Source organism: Struthio camelus, chromosome 18, assembly GCF_040807025.1.
Source record: "Struthio camelus isolate bStrCam1 chromosome 18, bStrCam1.hap1, whole genome shotgun sequence".
Classification (NCBI taxonomy): Eukaryota; Metazoa; Chordata; class Aves; order Struthioniformes; family Struthionidae; genus Struthio; species Struthio camelus.
Genome location: NC_090959.1, coordinates 19131627 through 19156899, shown reverse-complemented (window position 1 = coordinate 19156899; position 25273 = coordinate 19131627). Strand labels below are relative to the sequence as shown.

Below are 25273 nucleotides of genomic sequence, written 5' to 3'. Positions count from 1 at the left end.
CGGTGCCGGGGGGCGTCCCCGCGTGGACGCGGTAGGTCCGGCCCCGCCCCGCGCAGTTTAAGAATGAACCGTGGGAAAAACTTTGGGGGTGTGCGCGGGGCCGGGATCCCTCCGCCGGGCGGGGGAGGCTCCGGGCGGAGCCGCGGCACCGCCTCGGCGCGCGGCGCCCTCCGCGCGAGGGAAGAGCTCCGCAGCGCGGCGGCGCCGGGACCGCGGCGCAGCCCCGGGGCCAGGGCTCGTCCCGGCCCCGCCGCCGCCGCCCCCGGGACGGACGCGCCCGCGGCAAGATGGGCGCCCTCGGCCTCGCCCTGGGGATTTTCCACTACCTGGGGCTCTACCTGCAGCTCGGCGCCGCCTCCCGGCACCCGCCGTGGGACGCCCCGGCGGCGGGCAGCGGTGAGCGCGGGCACCGGGCGGCGGAGCGACGGCGGCGGGGGGCGGGCGGCGGCTGCCCCAGGTGCGGGGCCCCGCGCCGCCCGCGGGGCTCGGTCCCGCGGGGGAGCCCGCTCCTGTGGGGCCGACCGGGGGGAGGGGGCGCCGCCGGGGGGGGGTCGGCGCGGGGGAGCCGGGGCGCGGCGGAGCCCCCTCCCGTGGGGCCGACTCGGGGGGGGGGGTGCTGGGGGGGATCGGCGCGGGGGAGCCGGGGCGCGGTGGAGCCCCCTCCCGTGGGGCCGACTCGGGGGGGGGGTGCTGGGGGGGATCGGCGCGGGGGAGCCGGGGCGCGGTGGAGCCCCCTCCCGTGGGGCCGACTCGGGGGGGGGGTGCTGGGGGGGATCGGCGCGGGGGAGCCGGGGCGCGGTGGAGCCCCCTCCCGTGGGGCCGACCCGGGGGGGGGGTGCTGGGGGTGGGGTCGGCGCGGCGGAGCCCGCCTCGCGGGGCGGGGAGGGGGAGCGGGGGCCCCGGGGGCGCGGCGGGGCTGGTGTCGCGCTCCGGCGGCTCCGGGGAGTCGGGAGCGGCGGGCGGCTCGGCCGGGCTCCGCCGCTCCGGTGCCTGGAGCCCGGGAACGGCCTCTGCCTCGGCGGGCTGAGCTGGGCTGCCGGGCGCCGGGGCTCTGCGCGGTGCCGGCCCGTGCAGGTGCACGCCGCTGCGCACCGCCTTGCACCCCTGGCCGCGCATCGTCGCGCACCGCTGCGCGTTGCTGCGCACCACCGTGCATCCCCAGCTGTGCATCCCTCTGCCCGCGGCCGCCTGTCGCTGTGCATCCCTCTGCCCGCGGCCGTGTATTACTGTGCACAGCACCATGCGCTCGCACCAGGGAGCAACTCCGCCAGCAAGGCTGCGGGGGCTCCTTTCCTGCCTCTGACTATCCGCCGACTGCAGCTACTTTGCCGGCTTTGGTGCACAGCAAGTCTGAGGCGCTGCTTCCCCTGGCCTGGTTTCAGCAGTAGAGGTAGCTGGAAAAGGGAGCCTCTTTCTGCAAACCTCCTTTGAAAAAGTCTGTTCTTATCTGGGGGGAACTTCCCGCCTCTGGGGTGCTGAGCACATAACAGGAGACAGAGCCGCCTTGGAGGGCAGTGGTGAGACGTTCCTTGCTCTCTTTGTGGTGACAGTGGATGGTCTAAACCTGAGGACCAGAGGAGCGTCTGCGGGTGTACGAAGGAAGGGTGCGGGGTGCTCCAGGGCACAAATCCAGCAGTCCCTATTGTGTAACTGCAGAGGAGCAGGCTCGCAGCGAGCGCTGTGGGAGAGCTGGTCCCTGCCCTGAGGAGCCTCCAGGCGCGCTAGGTCTCGGGTGGCTGTGCTGTGCCGTGGGGGCCCCGGGAGCACGCGGTGTCCTGCAGCTGCTCGATACATGGGCCAGCAGTTACCTGCTTGCACGGTGAGGGGTTGATTTGCCGTTTGCGTTGAAGGGGTGCGGGCAGGAAGATTTCCGGACTCACCAGCCTGGTGTGCGGGAAGGAGACGTGGGCAAAGAGCCTCCATTATCCTCTGCTTCTCCCCTCAGAAATTCAGCAATAGGCAAATAAATAGTGAAATGGTCGCTGTGAGGGAGAAGGGAGCGAAGGAGAAAAATATTCTGGTAGGGCGAGTGCGCTTAGGAGCCACATTACAGCTTTCTACTATGAGCAGTTCTGCAGCAACTCACTTAATCACAACAGAAACCTTTATTAACGATACTGAAAAGCAGTGAATAAGTGGGTCATGTATAATAAGCCATTTGTGTTCAGTAGGTGAATACCAATTTGATAAAAGCTGTGTGTGCTGAAAACCTGTATAAATTGCTGTTTAGCAGATTGGAGATTGATCATTTCATTATTCGCTGGTACAGCTTCTCCTCCGCACAGCGGGAGTGTGGCGGGGTCTGGGGCAAGGAGGGGGAAAGCAGCCGGGGCGGAAGGGAAGGATTTGGGCGGGCAGGACAGACCCGTCCACGGGGCACCTGCCCTGCTCCCCGCGGCCCAGCCCCTCCGGACCCCGCGGCGACGAGGGGGGTCTCGGCGGCCTCTGCCTGGAGCAGAAAGGCGCCCGCAGCTCGCCGCCATCTCCGCCCCGTGCGGGCGGCCTCGAGAGGAGCCTCTGCACCGCGAGGGTCTGGCAGCCCTGGAGCGCGTTCGCTGTTATCTGTAACTTGTCCCCAGAAGATGCAGTGAGGGAATTGAATGGAAAATGTATCATGCGCTCCACAGGCATCAAAGAGGGTTGTTAGAAACACCTCCTTTCCCTGGGTGAGGTCGGCTCCCCCACCCGACTTCCCCGCAAGCATGAGCAATGTGTTTCCAGCTCACATGGCAGAAAGAGCTGCTCTGGAAGGAAAAAAGGAAAAAAAAAAAAAAGTCTCAGTCAAAGAAACTCCTTTCCCTGCCCTCACAACAAAGGTTTTGCCTTTGAGCTAATATCTGCCTCCGAGTTGCGCCTCCGTGTCGAAGTCTGCCCCACGGCCCCCCAGGAGAGCGGCTGAGCTGCAGAACACCTCCCTGCCGTCCCTCCTCTACAAACAGCACTGCCTCTCCCTTCTTTCCTTCAGCTAGCTCCTTCAATTATTCATGCACCCCGTTGCAGACGGCGTGTGCACACTGGGCTGGTGCCATCGGTTTTCAAACCTGTGCTAGCTGGGAAGCGCACCAGCCGCCTCCCCAGCCTGTCTGCTCCTGGAGCAGGGCAGGCAGAGCCATTTGGTAAACAGCTTGCATTCCCGAGGAGGAGAATCCCATCTCCTTCCTTGCATCATTTGCAAATGTTAGCGTCTCACCATCAATAAAGCTGCTACTTGAATGGCTGAAGGATTGAGGGAGCCTGCCCTGACTCCCTGGGGTGCTGCCCTTCTCCTTTGTCTCGTACTCCAATGATTATTCTATCAATTACTTTCATAAACACTTTGCATTCTGCTGGATTTTTTCATGCTTCCTGGTGGGAATTCTCCATCCGATGTGTTTTTCCTGCTGCCATTCGTGCAGTCATTCAATGCAATTACTTCTGACACCTCTCCTCATCAAATGTCTTTGCTTTCTTTTTCCTTGAAGAGGGCTGACAGACGATGGACCAGACACTGGGAATTATTACGTTAGGACATTGACAGCTAATTTTAATCATAACGTTCTCTGCGAGTGAGGCAGCAAATCGGGGAACGACCGGTGCGTTCCCAAGCGATCCAGGAGCCGGCGGGCAGGGGGGGCCGTGGGCATGGGGATGGGGAGGAGCTGGGACCCCACCGAGCCAGAGGCTGGGAGGCTTCACTGCCCCCTTTGGCATGTGCGACTTGGGGTGCCAGGGATGGGCGACTTCCCAGCTGAGGACCGGGTCGGGGGCTCCCTCCCTCTCAGCTGCTTTTGGGTTTTGGTTTATGGTGCAAGAAGGAGTTCTGCGTCTCCGAGGTTGGGTGTCTGCGTCTCCAGGACGGGTGGACAGCCCTTCGCGGGGATGGCTCTGCTTCGTCTGCGTGCCTCTTCTCCGTTGCCTGCTGCCATTACCTGGGCTGCAGGTTCAGCTCTCTCTGCTGCCAGCAGGCTCTGCCTGCGGCGCGTGCGGCAGGGTGTCACGCCGCCGCGTCGGTCTCGGCCGGGCCGGGCCCCGGGCAGCGCATGCGCGGCTGCCTGGCACCGCCGTGCTCCTCGGCAGGACGAGCCAGCGCCAGCGCCGGGTGCTGGGGCTGCCGCCCTCCTCCTGCGCCCGAAACGCCGGCCGGGCGCCGCCGGCTCTGCAGGACGGGCGCCCGCACGCCCCTCGGCATGGGCAGCTTTCTGCACGGCGAACGACAGCTTGTGCTTGGGCGCTGGGGTGAGACCTCGCGGGCTGCATTTCCAGCGGAGCCGAGCGCCTGTCTGCCTGATCTCGGTGCATGCGTGCTACCAGGTGCCTTGCTTAGTGCAAATCATCCCCGTAACGTGGATTAGCACCAAACCCATGTGACACGTGAAGGATAGGCTGTAAAAATTGTTGTCTGGGGTCCCTTCGGGAGCCATAGTAACAGTCCTCACTTATTTATTTATTTATTGCTACTTATACTATCAGATAACTGCTCCTCCTTCATTCCCTTTGGGATTGAAGTGTCGGAGGAGCATTACTCCACGCAGGACAGCAACCCGCGAGCAGAAACCCCCCTTGCTGGTGAAAGCCAGGCCGTAGGCAGACCTGGGGCGGGCGGAGGAGTCTCGCTGTCCTGCAGCTCTTTTGCTGCAGCCGTGAAGACTGGGCTGCTGAAAGGCTAATGAGAGGGCAAGAAGTGTGGGTAGCAACCCAGCCAGTAATGGTTAAAAATTAGCAATACTCACAGGTTTCAAGGTTAATTTATACTCCCTGGCAAGGTGAGCTCTGGCCTGAACACAATCACCAAATTAGTTGGATTTTTTGTGCTGTTTTTAATTTGCAGTGGAAATCTGAGATAATTCTGCCGCTAATATGACAGCAAATAGGGTCAGAGAAATGACTGTTGCATCCCCATTACGAAACACCCGCCCGCCCCCGTCGCTCGCTCGGCCGTCGCCGCGCTCCTCCGGCTTGACGCTCCCATCTGAGAAAGGGCAAGCGCGTGACTGCAGGAGGGAGCGGCGGCGGCGGGTGGCGGGGCCGGAGCTCGGGCTGCACCGCCGGTGGGGAAAACCCACGGGGGTCTTCGGGGCGGGAGGGGCGTTCTGCGGCGGGGGTCTGCCGCTGCTCTGTCTGCAGCCCCCGGGGGCAGTTTCGGCTTTGCCGGCGGCTCCCCGAGCGGAGGCGGCGCGGTGCGGTCCGCCTGCCCCGCGGCGAGCGGGGAAGGGACGGGGCCGCCGAAGCGCGGTGCCGGCGCCGGCCGCTCCGCGAGCCGGAGCCCTTTGCCGTCCCGCCGCCGGAGCCGCCCGCCCAGCCCGCGCCGCTATGTTTATGCATCAGTTTGTTGCCGCGACGTGTTTTCGGTGACCCAGGTCAGCATCCCCGGGCGCAGGCTTATTAAAAGTGGATTCATTCATAGATTTACATGGGCAGGTGGGAACAGGAGGGGGATCTCGGCCCGACCTACGCAGCAGGCGCCAGAAACCCTCGTCTCCCGGCAGCGGGAGCCAGCGCCGGCCCAGCAAGCGGAGCGTGCGGAGAAGCGCCCGGACCCCCGGCCCCGGCTGCCGCTCCCTCCCCAGCCCGGGCAGGCGCCTCTCCCGCCTCGCCGACCTCGGCCGCAGCGGCCCCGCGACGCCGCGCAGGGCTGGCCCCGTCCCTCCGGAGGTGGCTGCCCCGCGCGCCGAGGGGTCCCTGCCGCCCGTCCCGCCCCGGCGCGGACCCCAGCCCGCCGAGGGGTCCCTGCCGCCCGTCCCGCCCCGGCGCGGACCCCGGCCGCCGAGGGGTCCCTGCCGCCCGTCCCGCCCCGGAGCGGACCCCAGCCCGCCGAGGGGTCCCTGCTGCCCTGGCACAGACCCCGGCCCGCCGAGAGGTCCCTGCCACGCGGGCCCCGGCCCGCCAAGGGGCCCGTGCCGCCCCGTGGACCTCGAGGCAAGGCTGGCAGCGGCAGGAGCGGAGCCCCGCAGCCGTCCCCGGGAGGGCCGAGCGCCGCCGACAGCTGCCGGCGCCGAGCTGGGGAGCGCGGGGCTGCCGGCCGTCTTACGGCTCCGCAGCTTCGTCCCCGGGTGTCCGCGGGCCCGCGGCAGGAACGGGCGGGGAGGAAGCGGCTCAGCTCTTCTGGCAGCGCCAGCTGCGTTTTCCTGCCTCTTCCGCCCGTCGGCGGCGGTGGGGTCCTGGCGGCGCCCGCCGCGGGGAGCACCGGTGCACGCGACTGCTGCTGCAGCACCGCCGGGGTGCTGGGGCACGAGGGGCCGCGCGCTGCTGGGAGGGGGGCGCGTGGGGGTGGGAGGGGGCTGCGTGCCCCCGGGGACCCCAGCCCCGCCGCCTGCCAGCCCGTCGCTCCTGCCGGCGCCTCCTTGTCGCCGGCCGCGGGGCCGGGGGGGCAGCGCAGCGGGGGGTCGTGGGGAGAGCGAGCCCCAGCTGGCGGTTCGTTCTCGGAGTGTCTGGACTCACCGAACCGTACTAACCGGTGAATTATGACTCGGAGCATAGCGAAGGGAAAGACCGAGCCGCGCTCGGTCGCAGCCCCACGCATAATAGCTGCGGCGGGAGGGAGGGGGCGAGCGGGAGCGGAGGCTGCTCTTGCTGCTCGCCCCGGCACCCACCTCCTCCCCCTCCCCGAATCCCCTCTCTGCCCCTGCTGCCCCCCTGCTGTCCGGGTCCCCTGCCCTGCTCCCGCCGCGGCCGGGCCAGAAGCGCTCGGCGCCGGCTGCAGCTCGAGCCCAGCTCGCGACTTGCCGAACCAAACCGCCGGGCGCCTCGGCCCGTTGTTCCCGCTCAGGCGGGGCAGCGCGGACGAGCTCCCGAAGGTTCGCGTCCCTGCGGTTGGCCTGCGGCGGGAGACGGTGCGGGCTGCGCCCGCCGCTCTGCCCGCCCAGCTTCGGGCGGCCGGGCCCCAGGAAAGCGGAAGCGGAGCCGAGGTTGCGCGCGAGGGATCGGCCCCCCCGGCCGGAGACCGGCCGGAGCAGGGAAAGGCTGTGGCGAGCCCGGTGCCGGCGAGGAGCGGGCTGCACGGCTGACCGAGGCGCTCTTGGCTCCTTGAGGCAGAGGCAGACGCGTGTGATTGACTCGTGGTATAACGGTTCAGCGGGGTAAATAATTCACAGAGCAAGCTAGAGCTATAACTAGGTAATTAATATGCTTTTGCAAATGTCCAATACATATTTAATCGCCCTGCAATGCATGTTTGCACTGTGTGTGTGTGCGCCCACTAGTCTGCTGGAGCCGTGGCCTCCGCAGCCCCCCGCTGCGGGCTGTGGCTCGGGGTCTGCTCAGCGCCGGGAGCCCCGCGCCGCCCCAGCGCCGCCCCAGCCCGGTCCCTCCCGCGCCGGGCGATGCAGGGGCCGGCGGGGGCGTCGGGGCCAGCAGGGACCGGGCTGGACGCGGGGCCTTGGCGGGGCGGCGCAGCGCGGGGGGAGATCGCGGGAGGGCCGGGCTCAGCGGAGGAGCTGCCGGCGCGGCGCGGGGACGGCGGGGCTCGCGGTCCTCGCCGCCCGAGCGGAGCGGAGGGGAGCGGCGGCACGCGTGCGCCGTCGCTGCAGAGCCCGCCGAGCTACGGCTCGAGGCTTTATTGTCCTGCTGCGGGATAAGCCATTCCCGGAGGCTGCGGAGAGGAGAGATTGTGCACGGGCCCCGACTGCAGAGCCTTTCAGCCGCTCCGCGGAGGGAGGAGCCGGCATCTGCCCGGGGTGGTGGTCCTCTGCCCACCGCCCGCCGGAGCCGACGGGACACGACTGCACGGGTGCTCCCGCAGGCGACACTCCCGCGAGTGATGCTCCCACGGGCGGTGCTCCCGCGGGTGATGCTCCCATGGGCCGTGCTCCTGCGGGTGATGCTCCCACGGGCAGTGCTCCTGCGGGTGATGCTCCCATGGGCCGTGCTCCTGCGGGTGATGCTCCCACGGGTGGTGCTCCTGCGGGTGATGCTCCCGGCGGAGGGAGCGGGGGCAGCACCCCGGTCTGCTCCGACCTGGCGCGCCGGCTCTCCCTGCCCCATGGCTGCTGCAAAGGCCGAGCGGCCGGCGCAGAGCCCTCGCCCAGCTGCCCAGACCTGCGCCCGGGGTTTAGCAGAAGGCTCTGAAGCGGCTCCAGCAAAGCTGTGCAGCTGTGGCCGTGCCGCAAGCGCCAGCGGCATCCTCCCCCTTCGCCCCCGCCTCAAACCTCTTCGGTTTGCCATTCGCTTACCCTTGCCCTCAGCGTCCCCCGGCTGCGGCGAGCGCGGCGGCTCGGCGGGGCAGCGGCCTCGGGGCTCCGGCTCCTTCCGGGCTGCGCCGGCGCGGCAGGGCCGCGGGGAGCGCGGGGCGGCCACCTGCGAGGAGGGTCCCTCCCACCGCCTCTGGGAACCCGGGTGCGCCGGGGACCTGCTGAAGGGGGAGACGAGGCAGAAGCACTAGTAAAAGCAGGAGAGAAAAAAAAAAATCCCTTTGCCGGCTCTCCCCAAGGTCGCGGAGCCACAGCTGCGCAGCGCAGCCGCGCCGCCGGCCACCGGCTCCGCCGGACGCTGCCTGCCCGGCCCGCGGGCCGCTGCCGGCTCGAGCACGGGGAGCCGGCGCAGGCTCGTCCCGCTTTTTCTGCTGGGGTGATGGAGCGGGGCGGCCGAGGCCGCAAGGGCGTCTCGCTTGGAAAATTGCCGCGGCCGAGGGGGTGCTGGGCTGGGGCCGGGGGCTGGGGCCGGGGCCGGGCAGGGTGCGGGGCCAGGGCGGGCTGGTCCCGGCGCGCCGGCTCGCCGCGCAGCCCTGCCCGGCGGGGAGGTGCGGGAGCAGCCCGTATATCTCAGGTTTATGAGAGCGCCAAGCTGTCCCAGCAGGCGTTTTCAATTCCGTTTATCTGTGTTTCCCCATTGAGTTCGTTTTATTTCCCCTGATTTTTGTTTCCTGCAAGATTTATCGATCCTGATTTTCACGGTTTATGGCAGGTAGCAGGCCATAAAGCGCCGGGAGCCGCCAGCCCGTTGCAGCCCCCTCCCGGCGCCCGTGTCGACGGGGGGAGAGGGGGGGGCGGCCCGCTCGGCGCCGCGGGGCCGGGGAGAGCCCGGAGCAGCCGGAGCAGCTGCTCCCCAGGAGCGCTCGCGCGCGGGGGCTCGGCGGCTGCGGAAGGCGAACTCGCGGCGGGGCGCGTGCGGCAGGCAGCCCGGCCGCGGCCGGGGGCCGGACCCCCCGCCAGGCTCGTCGCCGGCCTCAGCTCTTCCAGCCACGTCTCTGCGAAGCGGCCCAACGGCTCCCAGCCCGCTGCCGGGCGTCCGTGCGGGGCGGGGGACGCCTGGGCCCCCCGGGGCGGGCGCAGGCTGTTCTCAGACCTCTTGGGGCTGCGCGCCGGGTCCCTCCTGCCGGACCCCCGGGAGCGCCGGGCGGGGGCTCGGCGCCGCTGGCTGCCCCCGCTGCCGTTCCCTGCCTCCGAAAGCTCGGCCTGCTGGCTCGCCTCGGGGGGGCCCAGGCTGCCCAGCACTTCCGCAGGCCCTTCGGAAGCGCGGGAGCCGGCTGCCGCATCGCCGGCTCAGCACAGGGTCGTACCGTCACAGCCCGTCTTACAGCACTTCTGTATCTCACCTTTGGCTGCAGGGGTGCCGCCCCGGCGGCTCCCGGCACGCGGGTCTCCCTGCGCCTTGGGCTGGGCCGGTTGTGCCGCAGGAGCAGCACCGCAGGCCCGGTGCGCGCGACAGCGACCGTGCCGGCAAACGTCTCCATGCCGGTGCTTGGGATTTAACCTGGAACGGCTTTAGCTCTGGCTGTGAGCGAGCCAAGCTGTGTTTTCGCTTAGCACAAGCGTGTTTGTTAGCGTGCCCTGCAAAACCCCAACTAAAGATGCTCATGCTCGTGTTGGACCGCTCTTCCTCAGCCGTTGGAGCTTTCAGCTCCTTGCGTCGGGGACTGGCTTGTTTGCTCTGGAGGAGAGCCACAGCAAACACCGGTCTTGGCTCTCGCAGCGTGCAGCCCCTGCAGTTCTGCAGTTCCCCAGCCCGGGATCGGCCGGCAGCCTGCCGAGCCCCGCGGGTGGGCGCCGCTGGCAGGGGGTGCTCAAAAATCCCCAGTACCAGTTGAACCAATAGAAGCAGAAGCCCTGGGAAAAGGGATGAATTGATGACATTGATCACTTGTTCCTGCAAATACTGAGCCCTGAAATAGATCCCTCTTTCTTTTCCTCTCCTATGGAGGCAGCCCGTCCCCAGCCTGTCCTAGCCCCAGGGGGAGCCAAGGCTGCAGGCACCTCCCAACCCGGTTTGCCCTCTGTCCATCTGCCCGGGGCTGCTCCGCGTGACGCTTTGTCAGCTCCGTACCAGCTGGGGGGCTGCGTGTGCTTAGACATCTTCGTCTCTGTGCGCCAAGCCTGCAACGGTGCAAAGCGAGTGCAGGGCTGAGCCGCCAGCAGGAGGGAGCAGGCAGCCCCCCGCCCCGGCCCCGGCCCCGGCCCCGGCCCCCAGGCACCGGCGGCGCGGCCGCGCTCCTGGCCCCGAGCAGCACTGCCTTTGCGTTATTAGAAACCCGCTGAGCTTCTCCAAATATTGAATGCAGTTCAAATAGCAATTAATGTTAAGTGAAGCCTTCCCTTCCGCAGGGCAGGATTTGCAGCCGCGGGGACTGTTGCGGACTCCCCAGCCCGGTTCTCCCCACAGCGGGGCTGGTCTGGCGGCTGGAGGAGCCTTCGGGCACGTCCGAGGCGGTCCGCGTCCACCGGGCTGGCTCCCCTGGAGCTGCCGGCCCCCGCTGTCAGATCCCACTCGTTTTTCAATGGAGACAAGAAAGATGAACTGCCCCCCCATCCCCGTGTCTCTCTCTTCTGCCACTGGTTCTTCATCTGGAATTTCTCGCGCTGTCCATCACTTTACCGCCCATCCAGCGGCCTGGGGACGGTGCTGCTGTTTGCCGCGGGGGCCCCGCTGCCGGCCCGGCTAGCCCTGGCCAGCCCGGCAGGGGTGCAGGGCCCGCGGCGAGGCGCTCGGGGCGCCCTGCCCCGGAGCTGGCTCCCTGCAGCCATTAGGAGCCTTTACTGCTTTTCTGCGTCATGTATTAAGTGATCTTTTCCAACTCAAAAGCAGAGAAGATTGAAACGTGCCCTTCCAGCTCCAGACCCCGCTGCTCCGGGAAGGGGGCTTGCCCACCCAGCGCATCTCCCCGCCGCAGAGATGGGAATCGCTGTCAGCAGCGGGGCGAGACCCGGAGCCGGGGAGCTGCGCGCAGAGGAGGGGGACGGCGCTGCGGGCAGGCGGGGGCTGTAGCCCTCCTTTCCCATCTCTTTCGCTCCCCGCCGCTCTCGCTGGGTGGTTTCCTGAGCGGCCTGTTGCGAGGCTGCGGCCGGCACTGGCGGAGCTGGGGCCGGCTCCTTGGCTGGCTCCCGAGGGTGCTGCGCTCCTCTCCTGCCCTTCCCCGTGCGAGTCGCCACCTCCCGGCTCCTTGGAGAGAGGGGGCTTTGGCTGCCTTGCTGCGGATGAGGGACATCCCTGCCGGGACCCAGAGGTCCCTGGGGCTAAAGGGCCCCAGCTGCCATAGCGAGGACGTGGAGGCGACGACCAGCAGTGACGGCAGGCGAGCAGGATGCGGCGAGCAGGATGGCTCCCGGGAGCTGCCCGTGCCCCTGAAAGCGGTGCTCGTCGGGGAGCCGGGGCCCGGCTGCGCGGGGACCAACGTCCCTGGAGAGCAGGTTGTTCGGGCCCGCAGCTGGGCTGAGATGGCATGAAAAGATGCCCCCAAAAGAGCCTGCAGCTTTGTCGGGACAAGGTTTTGCCCCAGAGAGCCCGTCCCACTTACAGCTGCCCTAAAGGAAAGGAGCGCGGGCCCCCGGACTGGGGCGCAAAGCGGCCACGCGCGAGCTGGGGACGGCGTTCACCCCCGTTGCAGCGGGAGCGGACGATGACCGCTGCAGCCGGCCCGAACAGCCCTCCGAAGGGCGCTGCGCTCTGCCGGGCCGAGACTCGCGGGGGTCGGGGCCGCGAACGCCCGGCTGGAGCCCTCCGAAAGCTGCCCCCAACCTCCCCCCGGGGGGCTGGGTCCCTGCTCGCCCCGGCCGGCCTCCGCCTGCCCCAGGCGATGCAGCGTTGCACCCCGGGGATGCGGCGGCTGGGGAGCAAAGCCGGGTGTCTGGGGGGAGGAGGAGGAGGAGGAGGAGGAGGAAGAGCATCTGTTTGCAGGGCCATCGCGCCCCATCGTGTCCGAGGACCCGGCGGGGTGCAGCGGGCAGCGGCACCTTGCCTGCCCAAGCGGTCGTCGCTTTTCCCGGCCCTTGCCCAGGTGCAACGGGCATTGCCGGCACTGAGGGCCGAGGCCGTGGGCCCGGCGCGCAGGGGCCTCTGAGACCTCGCGTAGCGAGTCCAGGTCACCCAGCGCTGCCTCGCCGGGCCCCCGCGCGTCCCCGCGTGTGCCGCTGCCGCAGGGCTCCCGGGGCAGGATGGGCGTCGCGGGGAGGCCGGGTCCCCCGCAGCACGGGCTCGGGCTCGGGGCACCTTGAGGAGGCCAAGCCTTGAGGTTTATAAATACCTACGCTTCCCAATTAAAATCTGAAGGAAAGAAAATGTTTGATTCAGTCAAGCCTTTTCTCCACTCATCTGCCAAATTTCAGTCTGTGGGAGCTGATGTTAATTGTGTTCTGCGTAATGTAGGCATGGGCTGGAGACCTCAGGCTACCCACCACAATGCCGGCTCCTTGAACTCTGTCATTCCCTGGGGGACAGCCCTGGAGAGCGTTACCCAGCAGCTCGGGAGATAGGTGTTTTGGGTGGGCGAGGGGCGATCCCTGCAGGGGGGTCCCGGCCGCGGCTGTCGCCCCTCGAGCGGGCGCAGGGAGCCGCAGCGGATGCAGGGCACGGCGGCGCGGGCGACCGCCGAGACCGTGGCCCGTCTCCCCTCTGCAAAGGGGCTCCGGTTCGCCGGGCGGGCAGCTCCCTTGCAGCCGGCTCCTGTGGCTGTGCCGCGCAGCGTTTAAATAAAGCCGTAGCAGTAGTTAAGGACAAAGCCGCCATGCACTGATAAGAACACCATACCGGGCGTTTAAACTGGCAGTTGTAGGAGTCACTCATTAAGGAACGTTTTCCAGCTCGCTTGGTGTCGCTTGCTTTCACGTAGCTGGATGTCAGCTGGGGAAAAGGGGGGAGATGCAACAGCCCTGCAGAAACAGGGACGGCCGCGGCGCGGCGGCGGCTGCGCTCCCGCCTGGCCCGTGTCCGCGCCGGTGATCCGGCCGGGCGGCGAGGGGCGGCCCCGGGTGCCCACCGCGGGGGCACGGGGAGGTGGTGGGCGCCGGAGCCGCCGTGTCCTGCCCGGCCGGGCTCCGCGCGGCGCCGGCTCCTCTCGCCCGCAGCAGCCGGGCTCCTCCGCGGCCCTTCGCAGGCGGCAGGGCCGGACGTTGCACCGGCGCTTTGGGGAGAGGCTGCTGCGGCAGGCGGGCGGCAGCGTCCGGAGACTTTGCGGAGCCGTTGGGGGCACGCGGGCAGGGGCGGGGGGCCGGAGCGCCGCGGCGGCGCGCGGGCGTCTCCGTGGGCTGCGGCCAGCCCGCCGCAGGCCCCCCGGCGATAGCTGGGAGCAGGGCAGCCCGCTGGCTGCGCTTCCCGGAGAAGAGAAGAGAGCAGTGAGGCGCCTGCAGGGCGGTCTGCTACGCGCGCACGAGGGCTGTTAATTGCTCCAAGGCAACGGCCCCTGCGCTGACGCAGCGGGAGCGAGGAAGAGCCGCTGGCCGGGCTCGAGGAGCCGCCGGAGCCGGGGACCCGGGGCCCTTGCGCGCCCGGCACAGCCGGCGGGCGCTTTCCGGCCGCCCGCAACGCCCCGGGCTCTGCCACGCGGCTCGCCCGGGCAGGAGCCGTGCCGGCAGCCCAGCCGGAGGCCGGGACCCTCGCTAGACCCCTTCTGCGGGGTGCTTTCCTCATTCCCCCGCTAAGACGGATTAAAGGAGAGCGATAAGTATATGGGATTGCCCTGCGTCCAGAGGGACAGAGAGATATTAAAGGTATTAACTTTTCTGTCTCGGCTGCTGCTGATGCGCTTTCAGCCTGGATCAGGGCTCAGCGAGACCCCGGGAGCTGCCCGCTCCCTTGGGGCCGGAGCGGCGTCCCGGAGGGGTGTTCGTGACGCCGCGGCCGGGCGCCGGGGGGGCGGTGGAGCCGGCCCACGAGCCCTCGGCGAGGCTGCCCGGGCCCGGCGGGGTCTCGGCAGCCCAGCGACCCGCCGGGCCGCCCGCCGGCTCCCGGCCCCGTGCAGCGCTGCCGGCCGCGGCAGCGAGGTGTCCCGCGTGCCCCGCGCGCAGGGGCCGTCTTCGCGGGGGAGCCATCATCCCTCCAGAGGAGATGAAAAGAATCCTAATTACATCGCTGAACAATATTTGTTTTGAGAGAGGCAAGCAAACCATATGGCATGTGGGAGACTGTTTGGGGGCTGCATTAAACAAGGATTTGTTTTTCATTTATGCGCTGATTTAAGCTGAGATGCAGCCGCGTTTTATTTGTTTATCGCATTTTGGAGGAGCAGGTGTCCTTCTGCTCTGGCTCAGGGCCTGGCGGCGCAGGAGGACGGGGGACCGAGGGGCTCCTGCTCGCTTGCTTTCCTTGCGCCGGCAATGCTGCTTTTTTGAAAGGCCCCGGGGTCTGCGGCGGTCCGCGGCGGGCTGGGGCGAGCGGGGCAGGTCGGCCGGAGCCAGTGAGCACGTGGGCGTGAGAGGGCAGAGCCCGGGCCACGGCAGCGCCCCGCCGGCCGACCGGCACGCGTGCTGGCCCCGGCGCGGCACAGGCTTGTCCCCGGGCAAGGCGAGCAGGAAGAGGGGCTTTCCCCTCTGCTTCGCTGGGGAGGGGAGCAGCGCTCCCGGGGAGCGCGGCGGGTGCCGCATCCCCTGCTCTGTCTGCCCGCAGCCCTGTTCACGGAGACCCCGCACGACATGACGGCCCAGGCCGGCGAGGACGTGGAGATGGCGTGCTCCTTCCGAGGCAGCGGCTCCCCCTCCTACTCGCTTGAGATACAGTGGTGGTACGTCCGCAACCACAAGGACTGGACGGACAAACAGATGTGGGCTTCCAACCAGGTAAAGCCCTGCTGTCCCCCTGCCCTGCACGTGCTGCTGGGGTGCGGTGTCCCCCGCGCGAGGAGAGCCTTTCCCACGGCCTCCCCATCACGAGCGACTCCTTTCCCGCGGTGTCCCCATCACGAGCGGCTCCTTTCCCGCGGTGTCCCCATCACGAGCGGCTCCTTTCCCGCAGTGTCCCCATCATGAGCGGCTCCTTTCCCGCGGTGTCCCCATCACGAGCGGCTCCTTTCCCGCGGTGTCCCCATCACGAGCAACTCCTTTCCCGCGGTGTCCCCATCACGAGCGGCTCCTTTCCCGCGGTGTCCCCATCACGAGCAACTCCTTTCCCGCGGTGTCCCCATCACGAGCGGCTCCTTTCCCGCGGTGTCCCCATCACGAGCAACTCCTTTCCCGCGGTGTCCCCATCACGAGCGGAGCCTTTCCCGCCCTGCGGAGCTGGGCTATGCAGCGTCCGGCTGTGCCCGGGGCCGGCTGCAGGGCTGGCGCGGCCGGGCCCATCCTGGCTGCCCTTCCCGGTTGGCTCCGGGCCCACGCGGCGGCTCCCCCGGGGCGCGATGCCAGCCAGAGGCTTTGTCCTGTGCACGTGCCTTCTCCCGCCTGATTGCAGTCGTGTCCTCTCGTATCCGTCCCTTCATCTCCGTCCCCCCCCAACCTCCCTTGTTTGCCCCCATTTCTCCGTATATCAGTCCTGGCAAACAGCTGTCTCTTTATTTCTCTCTCTGTTCACATAGAGATAAGGGCCAAATAATGGAAAGGCAGCTTTAGGTATTTTAATGAGCCTTTATTATTGTGTCTTTGGCAGTGTGCTGCTCCTGGTATTACCATAAATTGCGAGAAGTGTCAGGGAAATGCTATCGCTCGGGAGCATTGCTGCAGGGCTGCGAGGAGGAGGGCCGGGGCGGCGGGCTGCTTCTGCCCGGAGCGGGCACCGAGAGGCTGAGCAGCGCCTCAGGGCCAGCCGCTCCCCGGCGCGGGCGGCACGGAGCGAGGAGCTGGTGCCGCGCGGCTCCCACCGCCCTGGCCAGCCCTTCTCCTTGCTCCTCCGCGCCGCCGGCCCGGCCCGGCCCTCTCCCCCCTCGCAGGCTGCCTTTGAAGCACCCGTTATTGGCTGAGGTGGGAAGAAGTTTGAGAGCTTTTTTCCCTCCCTCCAGCTGAACTAATGGTTCCTCTTCTCCCCTCTGTTCTCCCGCCACCCCCATCCCTCTCTTCCCAGCAGCTCAAAGCGTCGCAGCAGGAGGAGGCTGGGAAGGACGCGACAAAAATAAGCGTGAGTTTCAATAATGACTCTTGCAAGGACTTTAATCGAGGGCACAGCTGTAACTTTTTCCCTGCGACGCTGGTAGTCAAAATTGCACACATCAGCCGGGTGGGGGTATTTTGGTTCCTCTGGGTTTCCCCCCCACCCCTTTCCCTCTTTGCAGGGGCCCCGCTGGCTGGTCAGCGTGGCCCGGGGAGGGGGGCGCCGCGGGGCAGCTCCCAGGGGTGCGGGGCTGCCGCGCTGCGCGGTGCCAGCCAGCCGGCCGAGCGGGGCTCTGCTCCGAGCCGCAGCGCAGCAGAGGGGCAGGCGTCTGCCCCCGTAACCCCGTGCCCCTGTGCCCCTGTACCCCTGCACCCCTGCGCCCCTGCACCCCCGTGCCCCTGCACCCCTACACCCCTGCACCCCTGCACCCCTATACCCCCATGCCCCTGCACCCCCTGTGCCCCTGTGCCCCCGCACCCCTACACTCCTGCGCCCCTGCACCCCTATACCCCCTGTGCCTCTGCACCCCTGCACCCTTGCACCCCTATACCCCCATGCCCCTGCACCCCCGCGCCCCTGCGCCCCTGCACCCCTGTACCCCCATACCCCCTGTGCCCCTGCGCCCCTGCACCCCTGTACCCCCATACCCCCTGCGCCCCTGCACCCCCTGCACCCTCCGTACCTCTGCACCCCCTGCACCCCTGCACCCCCGTGCCCCTGCACCCCCTACACCCCTGTGCCCCTGCACCCCTGCACCCCTATACCCCCATGCCCCCGCACCCCCTACACCCCTGTGCCCCTGCACCCCTGCACCCCCGTGCCCCCGCACCCCCTACACCCCTGTGCCCCTGCACCCCTGCACCCCCGTGCCCCCGCACCCCCTACACCCCTGTGCCCCTGCACCCCTGCACCCCTATACCCCCATGCCCCGCACCCCTGCACCCCCGCACCCCCGCACCCCCCGTGCTCCACCTGCCCCGGGGCACCCGGCTGCTCGCGACGGATCGTATTAGATTTCTTTAGGCATCTAAGGAACGAGTTTACACTAAGGAGAAAATAATCTAATTTAGTTACCGGCTTAGCATTCCGGAGCCGTTCAGGCCGACGTGAGCAGAGGGAGGAGACAGTAATGAGTTAAACAGAACAAACGCTCTTGGCCTCCGGCTGCGGCAGGCGGGTGCCGTCGCCCGCGGCCCGCGCGGCCCGGCCGGGGTGCCGCCGAGGCTCCCGCGTCTCGCGGCTCCTTTCGGGAGCCGGTTTCACAAAAGTAGAATAATATTTAACACAATGTACTCCAAGTGCCTGTGCCACGACGTTGTGCGGGGGGTTTTTTAGTTTCCCTGGCTAAGTGAGCGAGAGGAAGGGCAGGGCATGGGGCGTCCGAGCCGCGCCGAGCAGCCACCGGCTCCCAGCCGGACGGCGGCGCCTGGGACCCGTCCCGCCGGCCGAGCAGCCGCTCCGGGCCACCGACAAAAGTGCCAAGGCCGGCAAAGAGCCAAGAAAAATCTCCTGATTTAGGGCAATATCGCCTTTGATCTGTTCGCTTCGCTGCTTCCCCGGGTGTGAGCCCGCACGTGTCGCTTCTCGCGCTCCGAGGCTTCGTTTCCAAAGCCCGGCGGGGGGCTGCGGACCCTCCCCGCGCGGGGCCCAGCCCGGCCGGCGGGAAGCGGCCGAGGAAGGGCCGGAGGCGCCGGCGCGGGGCCGGCGCGGGGCAAGGTCTCCGGCTAACTCTGCCCTTGCGTTCTGCAGCGTAATCAGGCAGCTAACTGCACGCCGGCACGCAGTCGGTGCACGTGCGCGTGTAACTGTGGTTTATGTCGAAGCGGTCCGGGTGTGACGCTCGCGCCGTTTCCTCCAGACCGAGCCACCAGGGAGAGACCCGATTTTTAAACCTTTTTTTTTGTTATTTTAAATGTGCTTGATTATTAAATGTTTACAGACTTGAGAAGATAAATGAACAGAGACGAGACAACACCACGGTTCTGATAAAACGTGCGTAGCAGAAAAAGAGTAAATTGACTGAAAACAAACAGCAGCGTAAAACAACACGGAGCGCTGTAACTCACAGGCAGAAACCATCGCGTTAGGCACTCCCGTAGCCATTTTTTATCTGCCGAAACATACTTAGTCTGATAATAAATAGCGCGTTTTGCTGCGAGGAGCCCCGCGCTCAGATTTCATGTCAGCACGGGTGGACGGGAAGCATCGCGGCGGCGGCGGCGGGAGGCGCTGGGGCGGCGCGGGGCACCGCGGGTGCTGCCCGACGGCCCGGGGGCGTTTGCGAAACGTCCTTCCAAGGAGGCGGTGTTTGCGAGCGGCATGTCTCCCTCAGGAGCCCGTGTGGCATCTCCAGGGGATGCAGAGAGAAAAATTAGCTTATCGCAGCGATTTGGCAGGCGGTACCAAACACAACCTTTTTTTTTTTTTTTTTTTTTTTTGCTTGGGGTTCGGTAATCGGGTGTTTTGCCGAGCCCGGGCGCAGCGGAAAGCTCGCGCGCGGCCAGCGGCGCCCACGCAGCGGCCCGGCAGCGGCGGCTCCCCGGCCCTCCCCGCGGCCGCCGAGCGTGAGACGTCGTCGCCGAGCTCGTGGACGTTACGAGCGGCTGTAAAACCACCCAGCCCTGTTATAACGCAGCGCAGGATGAGGCTCCGCGACCTCTGGGCGCCGGTTCGCGGGCCGGCCGCCACGCCAGCAAAGTGGGGTTTCCTTTTATTAGATCTAAATTTCCCAGCCATTAATTTCTTTAAGTGACTCTTTGTGCTTCTAATACAAAGATTTTTTTTAAAGGTCCTTTCTTATTACGGCCTCGGTAACCTCACGGGCTCCGGACCGGCGCCGTGCGCCCCCCCGTCCCCGGGGAACGAGCCCGGCGCCCCCGGCCCGGTGCCCGGCGCAGCCGCCGCGCCGCAGCGTCCGTGCTCGCGGGAAGGCGCCCGTCCGGCCGAGCGTCCCTGGGGCGGGCGCCAGCCGCCTCTCCGCACCCCGCCGGCTGCGCTCGCGTGTTTTCCCGTGGGCTCGCGTGTGCGTGCGGCTGCGGCAACGCCGTCGCGGTGCTGCAAACGCCTCGGCCCGGCGCCGGCGCTCCCCGTTCCCCGCTGCCGCCCGGCTTTCGGGGTGTCCCTGTTGCTCTTCAGCAAGGAGTTTGTGACTCTTCGGTCGCGGCCTCCAGCCCAATTTCTAAACACCGTAAAATCTTCAGCTAACAAATGCAGCGGCAAGTAGAAAAATGGCCTTTGCCATCCAGTGTGATTATAGGGAACGGAGCCAGGGGCCTCAGGGCGGGTTATAAATCTGATTTATTGACCTAACCCAATAGCAGCCGCAGCTCTGGCTAGTGAGTAAGTCTTAAATTTCATTGGGTGATAAATACTGAGAGCGAATCAATTTGGTAGAAAAGCTAATTAGCCGGCGTGGTTCTGCATCGATCTTCGAAGACGGCTCGTCCGGGAGCGCGCCGGCGCCTTCCCGCCGGCGCCCCGGTGCCGGGGAGGCCGAGGCCCTGGCTCGGGCAGGGGGCCGCGCGCCCGGCTCTGCCCGGCCCCCGGGGGCTGCAGCGGGAGGGAGGCCCCGGCGTCCGCCTGACCCCCGTCTCCGCTCTGCCCAGGTGGTGAAGGTGGTCGGCAGCAACATCTCGCACAAGCTGCGGCTGTCGCGGGTGAAGCCCACGGACGAGGGGACGTACGAGTGCCGGGTGATCGACTCCAGCGACGGCAAGGCTCGGCACCACAAGGTGAAGGCTTACCTGCGGGTGGAGGCGGCGGGGAGCGCCGGGCACCCCCAGGACACCCAGCTGCGGGGCGCCCCGCTCCCCGACCCCGCCAAGCCGGGCCCGGCCCACGCGCACCTCCACCACCGCCAGCACAAAGCCGGCAAGGAGCTGAAGAAGCGCTCGGCGGACGCCTCCTGCCTGCTGTAGCCGGGCGGTGCCGGAGGGGACGCCGGAGCCCCGCGGGCCCCCGCCGCCCCGGACTCTGCAGCCGTGCCGCGCGTCGCAGGGGGGCACGCGGTGCCCGTGCCCCCCCCGCCGCCCCCCCCACCGCCCGAGCCCCCCTCCCGCCGCCGTGCGGTTTCCTCCCACGGCGCCGCCAGGACTCGGGGGCCGGAGCGGCACCGTTCCCGCGCTGGGAGGGAGGGAGGGAGCCCCCGCCGGGGCCGGGGGCCAGGGCAGCCCCCTCCCGCCCCGCTCGCCCCGCCGGCCGGGCGCCCGCTGCTGCCCGCCCATCCGCCCGCTGCGCCGGCGCCCCGGCCTGCATCGCTAGCGCTCCCTGCCCGCTCCCGCCCTGGCGCGTCGCACCTCGGCCCCCGCCCTCTCCCCCCGCCAGGCCTAGTTTAGTTGCTCCGTTTCGCAGCGCCTATCTGAGTTGCAGCCTCTTCCCCCCGCCGCCCCGCCGGCCCCCCACCCCGCGGTCCCCCCGCAGCGCCCGGGCAGCCTGCGCAGGGCCCCCCCGGCCCCCTCCCCGGGCTGCAGGGCAGGCGGCGGCTCCGGGCCCTGGGGAGGGGGATGGACGGGGCGGGGACGCGGCCCCCGATGTAAATCCCCCGCGGGGGCCGGAGGGGGGGGTGGCGGGACCCCCCTGCGCCTCCCCCCGCCTGTGACCACCAGACCCGCTGCAGCTAATAAAGCTCCTGAAACGACCCCGCGGCGGCCTCTGTCCCGAGCACGGGGGGCGGCCGGGCCGGGGGGGGGGCTCGGGCGGGGCCGGGCCGGGGGGGGCACGGGCGGGGCCGGGCCGGGGGGGGGGCGGTGGGCCGGGCCGGGGGGGGGCACGGGCGGGGCCGGGCCGGGGGGGGGGCGGTGGGCCGGGCCGGGGGGGGGGCTCGGGCGGGGCCGGGCCGGGGTGGGGGGTGACGGGCTGGGCCGGGGGGGCTCGGGCCGGGGGGGGGGCGGTGGGCCGGGCCGGGGGGGGCACGGGCGGGGCCGGGCCGGGGGGGGGGGCTCGGGCGGGGCCGGGCCGGGGTGGGGGGTGACGGGCTGGGCCGGGGGGGCTCGGGCCGGGGGGGGGGCGGTGGGCCGGGCCGGGGGGGGCACGGGCGGGGCCGGGCCGGGGTGGGGGGTGACGGGCCGGGCCGGGGGGGCTCGGGCCGGGGGGGGGGCGGTGGGCCGGGCCGGGGGGGGGGGCTCGGGCGGGGCCGGGCCGGGGGGGGGGGCTCGGGCGGGGCCGGGCGTCGCCATCCGCAGCTGGGGGTCGGCGCCTTTCAAAGGCGGCGGCTGCGGCCGGGGCAGCGGCGGTGCCCGCGCCGGGAGCCAGGTAAGCGGGGGGGGGCCGGACCCGTCGGGGGCTCCCCGGCAGCCGTCGGGGCGCTGAACGCCGCCCGGGGGCCGAGCCCTCCCAGCGCGGCCCCCGCCGACGGGCCGGGACCGGGGCCGGGACCCCCGCGGCCCCTCGGGCCGGCTCCGCCCCGGCGCCGGCTCCCCGGGGTGCTGGGCAGGCGGAGAGACAGCCGCCCGCCCCGGGGGCAGGGGGCTCCGGCCGGGGGCTGCGCTCGCCCGCCGGCAGCGATAACGGTGGTGCGCAGGTCTTTCCCCGACGGGCTCTCGCGTCTGTGCTGCCCCCCGAGACTTCTGGTCCCTCTCGGGCGGGAGGCATCAGCCAGCAGTGCAATAAAACCCATCTGCAGAGGAGGAAAAGGAAGGCTTGGAGCTGCTCTGAGGAGAGCAAAAGGCTGCAAATCACCCCAAATGGAGGGTAAACAAATCGTAGTAATTTGTGAAACCTGCAGGCAAGCTTTTAAAAATAACATCTTTTATTGGAAGAGATTTGTTTTGCTGAGTTCGTATGGGATTTTGGGAGCAGGATACAGGGACCTGGGTGCCCCCGGGCCAAGCACGCGTGGGGGCCGTGTGCCCCCATCCCATCCGTGGCAGTGTGTGCTCTGCTCACGGCTGCTGCCCCGACCCCAGGCCCAAGGACCCCTGTGGCCGCTGCTGGTGTCGGGAGCCACCAACGCTGTTCAGGGGCAGGAGGAGGAAGAGGAGGGCTCAGCAGGCAGGGGAAGCAGCAAAGCCCTCATGCCCGTTTGTAAACAGGCCTGGCTTAACATGCAAGTCACTGCTGGGAAAAACTGAGCCTCATGAAAATGCCATTTCCACACAGTCACTCTTCTGACCATTATCCCACTTCAGACAAAAGCAATTTACTCTGCCTGTAATAAAGCAGGGGTGATAACGAAGCAGGGAAGAGATGTGACAGGCTGCCGTGACTGAGACGGGGCAGCCTCCCCTCCCCGCGGACACCAACCGCTGGCTGGCGGCGGCGTCCACCAAGAAAACTTCCAACAGAGCCGTGAAGCCTGGAGGAACCAGTGAGCTGCTTGCGCGTGAGAGCAGTGAACTGGGTGGAGAAGCCGCGTGCGAGGAGCTTTGCAGGCGTGCCGAGACGAGCGGCGTGCAACGAAGGGGATTGCACGGACACCGCCTGCGGGCTGCAGCGGCACCGGGGCGTCGACCCGGGACGGCAGGCAGCTGAGTGCAGCGGGCCGCGGCTGGGGCCAGGCGGGCGGCCGTGCGCTGGCGGGGCCCGCGAGCCGTGCCCAGCAAGCGCTGCAGCGAGAGCAGGGCCTGGGACACTAGGCAAGGCGCGCGAGAGGCAGCGTCTGTGAGCTGGGGACGGAGTCGCGGGGGGGGGCACCAGTGGGTCCTGTCTCGTCCCTGATGGGCACGGCCAGAGTTTGCGCCCTCACTTTGCCTTCCCGATGCCCCAAATCCTGCCGAGGCGCTGCGCGGGGCGCGTTACCCTGCGTGCGCGGGTTACTGCTCCCGAAGCCGCCCCTCGCTCCCGTCCCGAAGGCTCGGAGCGACCTGCTGTCTTGCCGTGACGCCCCCGTCGGACGCGGGCGGGAGGGCGGCGGAAGCCCGCGAGCCGCGGCAGTTTAGCGCGCGGTGGGCTTCGGTGGCAAGTGCTGCTTTAACCCAGAAAGCAGAAGGCTGGTGTATTAGGTCACCAGGAAGCCCGCGCTGAAACGACAGCCTGAGGCCCCCCCTTTCTGACTGATGCAGCAGGTTCCAGTTGTTCCTCCGCCGCCAGCCCGATTACGTAGGGAAGATGGCAATTAGGAGAGGAATTAGAAAAGTTCTTTTGTTGTTGCAGCCCTCCTGCCGTCTGTACCGTCCCCACTGAGAAAACACGGCGGGTTCCTCCGTCACGCAGCCCCCGCAGCCGGGGAGAAATCGTGGCCGGCGCGGGCTTCGGCAGCGGGCGCGCATCGGCAGCGGGCGCTCGCCGCCTCTGCAGCCCCAAGCGCCCTGCCCGCCGGGGCGCCGCCGCCTCCGCCCCGGCCATGCCGCGTCTCCTCTGCTCGGCCGCCTGGAGCCCGAGGGCTCCGGCCTCGGCACGGCGCTGGCGTTTCCCCCTTGGACGCTGCAGCCTCGCGGGCCCGGCGCTTGGCAGCGAGTCGCCATGGGGCGACTCGGAGACGCTCGAGGTGACTTGTGGGCGCCAGGAAACGAGACGGTGCAGAGGAGGGGTCCCAGGGGGCTGCGCAGGAAAGGGAACGAGCAGAGGAAAATGCAGGAGCAGCATCCGTCCTTCTGAAGCTCCTCGGAGGGAACCGAGCACCACTAACATCTCCTCTGGTTTCCAAAACCTTCTCACCAGAGGCAAAACCCCAGGGCGGTGCTGGACAAACGAGTGCCCCGGAGCGTCGCGCTGGGAGCCCGCGGGGCAGCCAGGCGCCTGCCCCCCGGCAGCCTTTGTGCTTGATAAACGTTGAAGGCAGGAAAGAGCCTGCTCCCTGGGAAGACTCCTAGCGGCAACTGAGCAGCTTTTCCGCAGCGATGGGCACTGCCTCGAGGACCCTCCCCGATGGGCTCCACCGCAGAAACGGAGCCCCCGTTGCGCGTCCCCCAGCGATGGGCAGGTTCGCTCCCTGCCCCCTACGGCCCCGAGGGCTTTAGGAGCCTGCGGAGCTGGCGAGCCCGCTGGCATCGCGGGCAGGTCTCGGCAGGAGCCTGGACAAATACTTACTGTGTGGGAATACCCATCTCTGAGGAGGCAGGTCCTGCTCGCGCTTCACCTGTATGATAAAACACTTTAGTTGCCTCAGGCTTAAACTTGTCTTTCAGCCTTGCAGTTGCAACCAGCGTGGCCAGGAGAGCCGGACTGGTGCATCCTGGCGCCACGTGCCGCTGTCACTGCATGCAGTAATGGCATCGGGAGCACCAGCACCCCAGTGAGCGAGACTCCGATGTGCTGAATCAATAGCTGCCGCCCACCACGCTAACCCCCACGCTTGGGTTTGCTCTTGGGAACGGGGAAGGGGAGTGAGCTTTTGTTCATTTGTCTTAATGCAGCAGCTGCAGCTCTTTTGTTTTGTTTTAATCCCGGCCTGCAGCCCTCTGAACAGGCTCTGCAGCGCTGCTGGCCCCAAAGTAATCATGAGAAGCATTGGCAGGGAGAGAGCAGCTTCCTTTTTCCTCTTCAAACTGCACTGATTTGTACTTCTCTAAATCTTGCTGCTTTTCTCCAGCCCCTCGTGCTGCCAGCATGGGGTAGAGTGCCTGCAAGGAAATAAAGCGTACTTTGTGCTGCGTTCAAAAATGCTGTGCAGCCGATGTGTGTGTGTGAATCGCTTTGTCGGTGTAGCTGCTCCCTGGGAGTTGGATGTGACACTGTGATCCCCTCACGCCGGGGAAAGCTGAGGGGGCTGGAGGAAACGTGAGCTAGGAACGTCACGCTAATGGGAGAAGGTGTCAGCTGTGTCGCTTCTCATCCGCGGAGTCTGGGAAAAGCTAAGAGCAAGCTGGAATGACGTGTTAGCCCAGAGAGCGTAGCAGCTGTGTCTCATGATGTGGGGTGTTGTGTCAGGCCTCAGATCGCTGTGCTCTGCTGGAGACCCACGCCGGCTGCACGGCCAGGACTGATGCATGCAAGTATCTCCGGGGCCGCTGCTGGGGCACGAGCCGTGCCTCCAGCTGCGGGGGAGCGCAGGGACGGGAGAGCTGAGGGTGCAGGTTTGAGATCCTGATTCCAGTGGCGGCAGGGCCTCTCTTGTAGAAGATGACTACATCTCTGAAGGGTCTAACAGGACTTGGTTTGCAGCCTGGCCCTGCAAACAGCTGTGCAGACTTGACTA

The 25273-nt window shown here is 67.9% G+C and overlaps 1 protein-coding gene across 2 annotated transcripts; it reads left to right on the top strand.

The window, feature by feature from the left end:
- The first annotated feature begins 213 nt into the window (after positions 1–213).
- On the top strand, positions 214–20176 carry VSTM2L (V-set and transmembrane domain containing 2 like). Of its 2 annotated transcripts, none has more exons than XM_068912814.1 (4): positions 214–396; positions 14788–14957; positions 16177–16227; positions 19806–20176. In XM_068912814.1, the coding sequence occupies exons 1-4, from the start codon at positions 288–290 to the stop codon at positions 20115–20117; spliced, it is 642 nt and encodes a 213-aa protein (XP_068768915.1). In that variant the 5' UTR covers positions 214–287; the 3' UTR covers positions 20118–20176. The 2 variants fall into 2 exon arrangements, with proteins under 2 accessions (XP_068768915.1, XP_068768914.1); XM_068912813.1 differs by having other exon boundaries at positions 215–396; positions 16174–16227; positions 19806–20175.
- Positions 20177–25273: the final 5097 nt, after the last annotated feature.